The following is a 10239-nucleotide window of genomic DNA, read 5'->3' on the forward strand; positions in this document are numbered from 1 at the left end:
TGCAAATATATAAAGTATATATATATATAAAGCTATATATATATATAGCTTTCTTTGGACAAGAACAAAATAAATGGTTTATACTATCTTGTGTCAGGGTCTTACTATGCATTAGAGACTTTGTCTTTTAATTTACTATGCAGCTCTGGTTGGCCCTGAACTGTCAGAGATCATCCTTCCTCAGTCTCCTGAGGGTTGGGCTTGCAGGCATGAGCCACCATGCCCAGCTTTCCTTATGTACCTCTTTATAAAAATAAAATGATATAAGCCAGCCTGAACTGAGCTTCTATTAGACTTTGTTAGTCCTGGCATTATCCCGGTTTGTCCTCATGGGAATTTGGGGGTAGGCAATTTTACTTATGATACAGACAAGAAAACAAGCTAAGAATGTTCACTTACTTTGACTAAGGTTACTGTACTCTCACCATGGCCTGCATATTTGAACAAGTAACCACAAAGCATTAATCTTTACATTATACAGTATCTTATATGTGTGCCTCACAGGGTTTTGTAAATGTAAAATGACATGATGCCTTACTGCTTTGAGCAGAGTGAAACATTGTTTGTATAATAGATTTCTAAGCATTGCTAAGCATAGACACTAATGAATCTCACTTTCAACCTTATTTACATCACCTTCCTCTCATATACCGAGACACACAGTAAAGTCCATGGACAAATTTATTTTTAAGGAAAGTTGCAGCCTGGTCCCAGCTCATAACAGGAGAGATATCATTGCTTGTAAGATACATGCAGTTTGTTCAGGAGCCACACACCCAAGTGATATTAGTTGTCTCAAGAAATCTCCCACAAACCTGATTTTCAGAGCCTGGATGCACTGGGAAGAGTCATGCAGCCTTGTGTCTGACTGCTGACCAGCTGCCTCTGACACATCTAGAGTCAGTGTGCACAGCCTTACCACACCAGCTTACCTTACCTGCTTCTGTGTGGATTAGAGAGCTCATCTGATTTACAGCTTTTCTGAAAATGTTTCCAGGAGCCTATGGCTTCGTGGGGAGGGAGTGGGGATAGCTTTCCCATGGTGTCAATGAAAGAAACCAATGGGAATTACTGAATTGAGATCTGAATGCATTCCTATTTTTAATGTCAGCATCTTAGGAAAATCTGGAAGGTGGGAAAGGAGTGAGTCCTCTTCAAGTGCCTCTAGAGCCTGCTCTTCAGCAGATTTGCCGTATCTCTTATTTGTTTATCATACTTATGTGTCTGAAGGGAAAAATGATAACCTCGATTTTTAAAAGATTGCAATTTTATGTTTAATATACAAAAGTATGAAGCCTTCTTGGGAAGTATTAAATAACATCTATAATATGCAGTGAACATAGGGAAAAGATGTATTAAATAAAATTCATTAAGTGTATTGCTTTATACTGTGTTCTTGCAGTAGGGGCCAATAGACCAGACCAAACCAGTACAGACTGCATATGCTGAGCGCCATGTAATCCAAGTAAAAGTAGCAGAAAATCTTCAAACTGACCAGTTTCTCATTAAGTTAGGTGATTTAACAGTAATCAACCAGAAAGGGCACAGTCAACCTGAGCCAGCAAGATGAAGACATCTCCAGCTGGCATGGCAAATCATACCTATGATCCTAGCACTTGGAGAGGCAGAAGGGATGAGGCTCATAGTTTTGAGAATGACATGGGCAACCTAGCCACTGTATGAGATTCTCTCTCGAAATAAAACATAAAACAAGGGCCTGGTGCAAAGAGTTGGAAAAAAGAAAAAGAAAAAGACCTTTTTTTTCCTTGCCGTACTTTAATTTATAGAAACAAATTGTTCTGCCCTGTCCAAGGGAATTCTATTTTTAGAGAAGACCTCCTTGATTCATAAGTCAATAATAAAGCAAATTAGTTTTTTAAATTAAATGTGTAAAATTTTTGTTTTTTAATAGATGAAAAAGAGCTTCCAACTTGTACATTCATCAAATGTTAACTGCTAAAAACCGGTGCTCACATCAGCAATTAGGAAGAGCTCATTGTACACTAATATTATTATTGTCTCTTCCTCTTCTTTCTTTTCAATCCCTCCCTTTGTCCATTTCTTATCTTAAAAATTCTCATGTGAGATGGGAGCTGAAGGCTCAACTAGCTGAACACCAGGTAGAATCTTATCTCTGTTTTCTGTTTTTTTCCCTCAACCTGCTCTCATTGTGAGGGACTTGAAATAAAAAACTCCTAGAAATGATTTTGCAGAAGACACAATGTCTCTGAGGAGTCTAATTTCTAACTTAGCCTTATGCATTTTATGGTTTAGATGTACATTCCCCAGGCTCAAGACAGAGTATGGCAAAGATACAAAGGGATAAAGGAAGAAAAGAGGAGAAGAAAATAGACTTTGAGAAAAAATTCCAGCCAGGGATGTAGCTCAGTGGTGCAGTGCCTGCCTAGGGAGCATGAGGTTGTGCGTTTCATTCCTGGTACAGAAAAAGAAAAAGAAAAAAAAAAAAAAGAAAAAAAATTCCAGGGATGCAACTTAAAATAGGCACAAGATCACAGCTAGGAAAGATCTTATATTAGTAAAAGCATTTATATTTTAGCCTGAATAGATGTTGTGTACATTTCAGAAAAATAGTTCTCCAGATATACAAAGAATTACAGATAATATAGTATCTTTAGAATGCAGATTAGTGATTCTTCAGTTTTCTGCATTCATGTTGTTTCCTGTTTAGCCTAGTAATGTAGAGGAATACATTAATGGATATTCAACTGTTAAACTTTCACTCTGTAACATCTATAGTTTCATTTTTCATGGTTTCAGTTACCCACTATCAGTATGGGTGAAAAATTTTAAGTGGAAAATTTCAGAAATGAACAATTCATTATTTTTAAATTATAAACCACACATACTTTCCAACTTTACCAAACTTGAGATGTGAATTATCCCTTTTTCCATTGTATTCCTAATGTATAAGTTAACTGCCTGTTATTCGCATGAGAGTTTGAGCCATATCCTGGAAAATGTAATGAGCACCATGATTGTGAAAAGACACTTATTTACATATTTAAGTGGAGATTTATTTGAAAAGCAGAAAATATGACAGAAAACCTCATAGTTCATTACATGCAGCGAAATGGGCGACAATAACATACATATTTTGCAAGCATAACACTCAAGTATACTACTGACAGATGTTGGTGTAAGAGTTATGAGAAAATGAACCATATTCATAATTAGACTAGAAAAGCAAAATGTGTAAACACATATTACTATAGCTGTTAATTGTGTGCAAACTGCTTTATAACTGTGGTCATCTAACTTAGTATGGTGGACAACCTAGGCCTTTGATAGGATAAATAAAAACCAGGATGGGTCCCTACTGCATATGCAGTTTCTTAAACAGCTGACATTTGACAGATTTTAACTTTCACAGACATAGATGTGCAGAAAAAAATAATTCTTCTTTTATGAAGGATGTTTCCATGATTTTAAGTACATACATAGGGCTAACACACAAAGGCAATATGTGACAATACCCTTTTGTGGAATCCGACTTGCAAAAAATGAAATAAAGGGTTGAGAACTAAAATGTCCACACAGAACCACATCCAGTATTGAGAATTATATAAAGATGAAAGGGATAACATAGGTATTTGTGTTTAAAAATGTTGACAATTTAGCATGGAAAACTATGAAGTGGGGAAAAGGGAAAATAAGAAAATTGACATATGAAAAAGTGTAGTGAAGGGGCAGATTATTGGCAGCTGCACAGAAGAAATCCATAAGAGCTGGCTTATTGTCACTAGCATTAACTATACTCTGACACTGTACATCCTGATGAGTAGCTGATCTTGTTCATTTAGGATGTGACTGTCCTCAGAGGATACATGCATGTTCATATTCTACATTTGTTATATTTTTTCAATATTTCTGTGACTCGAAGTGCACTGAAATTATTTCCTGGTTTTACTTTTCCATTCTCTATTTTCATGAATTCCCAGCCTGTAATATATAACTGACCTCCTTTTACTCGTTTAGTTTGTTAATCATTTTATGAGTGTCAAGGTTGAAGTTTAGGTTATTGATTTGAGATCTGGATTCTTCTTTAATATAAGCATTTAGAAGGATAAATTTCCTTGTAAAAACCACTTTTGCTGCATCCCAAACATTTTAGTGTTTGCTATTACTTTTATTAAAGTACAACAAAAATGTCAAATTATTTCCTGACAGTTTAATTATATTTGATTAATTTGTTATTAAAGACTGTGTTTTTTCATGTTAACATATTGTGAATTCCTCAATATTTTGGCTGTTTTCTGATTTTATCCCTTTGTGGTCCAAGAACATATTTTTTAATTATTTATGTCACTTTAATGTGCTAAGTTTCTTTTTAATGGTCTAGCATGGTTTCTCTTCCAGAGAATGTTCTATGTGCATTTGAAAAATGTATATTCTTCTGTTTTGGAGAGGATTGATTATAGTGATGCTCATGCTTTCCAGTTCCTCATTTATCTTCTGTATAAAAATGCTATCAATTGTTATAATAGTACATTTAAATCTTAGCTATTATTTCTGAATTCATTATTTCTACTTTTATTTCTGTGAGATTTTACTTCATATACTTTGCTGATCCTACATCCATATTTGTTTTTAACTGCTATACTTTCCTGCTGGATTGATATTTGTAGTACAGTAAAATGACCTACTGTTATGGCAAAAATTCTGGCTGTATTCCGCAAGAGACCAAAGAGAACAGACAAAGTTTTAATTTAGACCAGTCACCTCTCATCCCGACTTGCAAGTCCGGGAAGTAGGCGTGGACCTGCCTTTGTTCCCAGCTTATATACATTTTTGGTTTCCATGGTAACAGATTGCAATGTTGTAGCCCTGGCCACATGTTGTTTTCCTTGTGCCACCTAACCAGGTCAGGCTAAGGTCATGACCCCAACCACAATGATATATACTTTCTGTATGCTGTTCTATATGTCCCTCTTTAGATAACCATACATTTCCTTTATGGTTATAGCGTTTATCTAGGGCCAGGGGAGGGATGAAACAACCCAGGTACGGTCATAGGTGGTGATCTGAGCCCAGGTGTTCTTAGCCCTGGAGAAGCATTCCAGGGCTAAGTCAGGACTGCAAAATTAACTCTTTACAACCCTCCGGGATGTTTCTCAAGACACATTTTGAGGCTTGCATTAAGACTAGAATTATTCTATCTTAAAATGATATGCTAAGAGTCATCGTCCCCTACACTACTTGCTCTCAAGTATCACTTATTTTCCTTTTATAATCATATCCAAGGCAAAATATGATATGTTTCATGAGGTAAAATCAATTTCTACAGCAGTAAGAAGCAATCAGTAAAGCTGCAACACTGTAGCCCCTGGAAAGGAAATATTCAAGAACAAAAAGTAATTAAATCTGTATCTGTTTATTTTGAAGGTTTTTAAAATGATAATATAAACTGTCTTAATAATTAAAAGAAGTTTGTGGACTCTCACAACAATACAGATATTGGTTTGTTTTTATATCCGAGTTAAATGTGAAGACCTGATTGAACCAAAGAAAATATGTCATTGTATGTACACAGGAATACAGAAGTGTTGAATTTGGAGGATATACTGCTAATATTTCTATGATGTACTGGAGAAATTAGGCAAAACCAGGTGAAGAACCTTATTTCTTGTGTTTGCACTCAATGTTTTGTCTTAAGCTTGATACTATCTCAGGAAGGGTCTCAGAAATCTCAACTTGTCATAAAGAGATCTGTAGCTCTTGCTCTAAGTAATCACATACTAACAGAAATCACACAATGTAGAGATGGTGGACTCCAAAGTTCAAAGGAAAATGCTTTTCACTGAAGAGTTCAAAAGGAAATTGTCTACAGAATTGGTTGTATAATTGATTCCTTAATCTGTTTTGCATAAATCACATTATAGAAATAGCCTTATAAACTAAAATATAAATTAATACTAATAATTTTAAAATTACTATATTTGACTACTTTCTGTGTAGATGACAGTGTTCTAAATGCCTCCTAGAAGTGCATGTCTCATATCCAGCCAACAGTGAGAATGCTATTATTTTTACTGTTTCATAAAGAAATCCAGATATAGAAATGATATTTAAGATACCCAAAGTCACACAGAAAGTATGTGACAAAGCCAGGACTTGAAGCAAGTTCCTGTCTTCAGTACTGAAATTTTAGACACTTATCACTAGAAATTTTTTTAAGTCATACACATAAAATTTTGGTGATGGAGGTGGAGAATTCATATATAGCAAACATTTTGGATGAAAAACCGTAACTTTGTGTTCTTCTTTCTTAGCAGAAGAGCAAATCAGTTTCAGTTGGTTAGAGAAGATTACCCCTACGGAGCAATAGGGGCATTCAAAACTAGAAAAGAAGGACTACATAATAATTAAGATGGTCAAAGTTAAATTTGCCAGTGTTTTCTACATGGAGAAAGACCACCGAATTGGGCCACATTGATGTGGTGAACCAATCATCTATTTTAAACACTCTCATAAGTAATTGGAGATTTTATTACCACTCTTTAATATTTACTTACATTCACCTTGGTTTGCTCTATATTTCTTTAGCTTTTCTATTTCTGGATCACATCCAGGTGTCTTGAGCAGTCTCTGAGGACCCTGTCCCAAAGTGCTGTCTAAAATTGATACTAAAATGGGATATAGTCTTATAAATATGCCCTAAGTTTAAACAAGCTAGTAAATCTGCCTTCCAGTGATATCCATAAGGGACACCAAATACTGGGCTGTGTGATGGTTTGTGGAGGGCTGGGGTGGATCTGCTGTGATTTCTGGTGAGTAGATATGGCCGTAGATAGAGGGGCTCACTAGCAGTGCAGGCTGAGAGCTGGACTAGATGGCCATGCTGTACTAGGCAGAAAAGGAAGTTATGTATTAAATCATCATACATTTTGAATTAAATCTTAGCACACAAAAGTATTCTGGTTTTGTTTTTGGTACTGGGAATCAAACTCAGGACCTTGCACTTGCCAGGCAGGCGCTGTGCCGCTGAGCTACATTCCCAGCCCCTCAAAAGGATTCTGAATCTACCAGAAATGTGCACAAGTTTTGAAGTAAAATATATATTAAGTTAAAAATTACATATGAAATCTCTCACAATGTTATAGGCATAAGAGATCCTTTCAGTTGCATTAAATAAAATCATTGCCACAGCAGTAGGATGAAGTGAGGCTGTCACAGACCTGCTATCAGGACAGACTTCTAAGTTTAAACCCAAAGTCAGCAGCAGAAAGTCTATGGGATCTTTCTCGTGGATGATGATGTTTAAATTAACAAGCATGTCTATGTTTTTATTGAACACAAGTGATATGCAGGGTGTTTTGAAATATTTTCTACTCAAATGTTGGAACTAATTAAAAAGATGGAGAATTCATCTTTTTTCACATTATTAGGTTTCTGCATTGAGAAAAAAACAATAAATGTTTAGAAATGCATTATGCCAAGGAGAAGAACAATAGCCTGCAGCAATTATATTGAACAGTAACTGTTGTATTACAAAGCAAAAGACAACTTCGTTAATCTCATCCTGAGTAGCTTGGTTCTTTGTAACATTTTGAAGTAAATAAGCATCAGCCTATGTAGTATAAACAGTGGTGTGCCTTTATTTCTTTCCCAAATAATCCTTCCTATATTCTGTCAGTCATGAGCAATTGTTATTTCCACTCCTGGAATTAACAGGAATAGCATCCCATGGAAATAACAATTTTGCTTAAGAATATCTGAATTATGTTGCTGAAAGTCTGCTTGGGTGTGTATCCGAAGTTACTTGGCTTGGGTCATAATTAATAAATAATTTTCTGTGTCAGTCAATAATGATGAGCCAGAAAAAGTTAGTTTTCAAAAGCAGGAGTGCCTCTAAATTAGGATTTGTGATTAATATTCATTACAAATTGGCAAAAGGCAATTCTTTCTTTTTTATCCATTTTTCTCCAGGTGCAATATTGATATTTTCAAAGTCTCTCAGGACATAGCGGCTCTGTAGAGTTCAGTCACATTCTGTTGCCTTCCAAAAAGACTGGCTAGGTCTAATTACTACAAATCTACATTTAGTGCACTGCAAAAGTTAATGTTTAGAGTTAGAACACTACCAGATAGCACAGAATGGAAATTCTGAATGTGATCATGTCGTGAACACAAAAGAGATATTCCTTATTCTCATAGTAAAAGAGAATAGAACTCCAGAGCTCTGGCCCCTCTGTTTTTCTTTACAGGAGAAAGAAATTCATTTCTTCAGACCAACCATCCCAGAATGTTATCTGACCACAACACTAGCATGTTTCACCCAGCCACATTTTTCCTTGTTGGAATCCCAGGTCTGGAAAAGATCCACGGCTGGCTCTCTCTGCCTTTCTGTTCTATTTACCTTGTGGCTTTAATGGGGAATGCCACAATTTTGATAGTCATCAAGACAGAGCAGGCCCTCCGAGAGCCCATGTTCTACTTTCTGGCCATCCTTTCAACAGTTGATTTGGCTCTTTCTACCACCTCCGTGCCCCACATGCTGGGTATCTTCTGGTTTGATGCTCATGAGATTAGCTTTGGAGCTTGTGTGGCTCAGATGTTTCTGATCCACGCCTTCACCGGCATGGAGGCTGAAGTCCTGATGGCCATGGCCTTTGACAGGTATGTGGCCATCTGTACTCCACTACACTACACAACCATCTTGACATCTCGGGTGCTGGTGGGCATTGGATTCTGGATTGTAATTCGTCCAGCACTGTGCATATTTCCCATGATCTATCTCATCTACCGGCTGCCTTTTTGCCATGCTCGCACCATAGCCCATTCCTACTGTGAGCATATGGGCATTGCAAAGTTATCCTGTGGAAATATTCGCATCAACGCTATCTACGGACTCTTTGTGGTCTCACTGTTTCTTCTGAATCTTGTCCTTATTGGAATCTCCTATGTGTACATCCTCCGTGCTGTCTTCCACCTTCCTTCTCAGGCTGCCCCGGGAAAAGCCCTCAGCACCTGTGGTTCTCACGTCGCAGTTCTCTGTGTTTTCTATATCCCGTCAGTCTTCTCCTTCCTCACTCATCGATTTGGACACAGCATTCCGCACTATGTTCACATTCTTGTTGCAAATCTCTATTTGGTGATTCCGCCTGTACTTAATCCCATCATTTATGGCATGAGGACCAAACAGATAAGAGAGCGAGTGCTCAGTGTGCTGAATAAAAGATGACCCTTGTGTTCTGTTTCTAAGAATTTAGATCTTCCTAAGAAGATTCATGTGCTAACCTTTAGCAATAGGTCCTAATATTTTGCCTTATTGCTGTTGGGTTGAAATTCTGGTTGTTCGTTTTCTGGGCTGTGGACCAACGCACTCAGAGACCTGCAGAGAAATATCACTATATATAGATTTCAAAGAATGATGGACTATCTCTGCAAGGGAATGAAGCAGTGTAGCTTATGCCCCTTTACCCACATGCAGAGCATTTGTAGCTTTTTGTTCCTGGGGAAGAACATATTATATTGGATTTCTTGTGCCCTTTGGTTAGACATATGTAACACTGGCAATTTGAACCTATACATTTCTTCTTTGATCTCCAGTTTTCTTTCTCTTTTTTCTTTTATTTTAAAAATAAAAGGATGAAAACATCTTAATAAACACACATACATTCAGAAAATAACCCAAAAACAATACAAGCAATACAGAATTTCAGACAAGGTGATCGGAAATTAACAATGGTTGTCATATTACATATTGATATCTTCAAATTGGATACTCAGATAAACAAATATAGACATGTAAGATTGATCATACACTTAAACATTAACTGTTCCTTTTGATAGAGCAATAAAAGTCAGTAGTACAACTATGTTAACTATTTCCGGTTTTCATCCATTAATGTCAGCATATATTTGACTACTCAATCAATTTATTTTGTATCCATTGTACATCTTGAATCCTGACTTTTGAGGATATATCATGATACCAAATTAACACAAGCATCTGGCTCTGTAGGGGGTATATTCTGTTGTTCTCCTGTTAAATCATGTTTCCGGGTTCAAAACATCGTTGCCAAACGTTTAGCTTGAGATGGAATCATCTGTCAAATATAGGAGTTTTAGTACATATAATAGTAGTCAAAACCAACGTAATTTCAATACTATTTTTCACAAATACCAACACTGATACAACACTGATTGACCTTCTGCATTGCATACCAGATGCACAAATTAAATGTTCACGTATATATGCACTATTTCTCTCTAGGT

The 10239-nt window shown here is 36.4% G+C and overlaps 1 protein-coding gene across 1 annotated transcript; it reads left to right on the forward strand.

Annotated features, from left to right (window-relative positions):
• The first annotated feature begins 8263 nt into the window (after nucleotides 1–8263).
• Nucleotides 8264–9202, forward strand: LOC102022909 (olfactory receptor 52J3-like). The gene has a single exon (XM_005380065.1). It carries the CDS (start codon nucleotides 8264–8266, stop codon nucleotides 9200–9202), a length of 939 nt encoding a protein of 312 aa, XP_005380122.1.
• The last annotated feature ends 1037 nt before the right edge of the window (nucleotides 9203–10239 follow it).

This window comes from Chinchilla lanigera, unplaced genomic scaffold (assembly GCF_000276665.1).
Source record: "Chinchilla lanigera isolate Chin_1 unplaced genomic scaffold, ChiLan1.0 scaffold00013, whole genome shotgun sequence".
NCBI classification, from domain to species: Eukaryota; Metazoa; Chordata; class Mammalia; order Rodentia; family Chinchillidae; genus Chinchilla; species Chinchilla lanigera.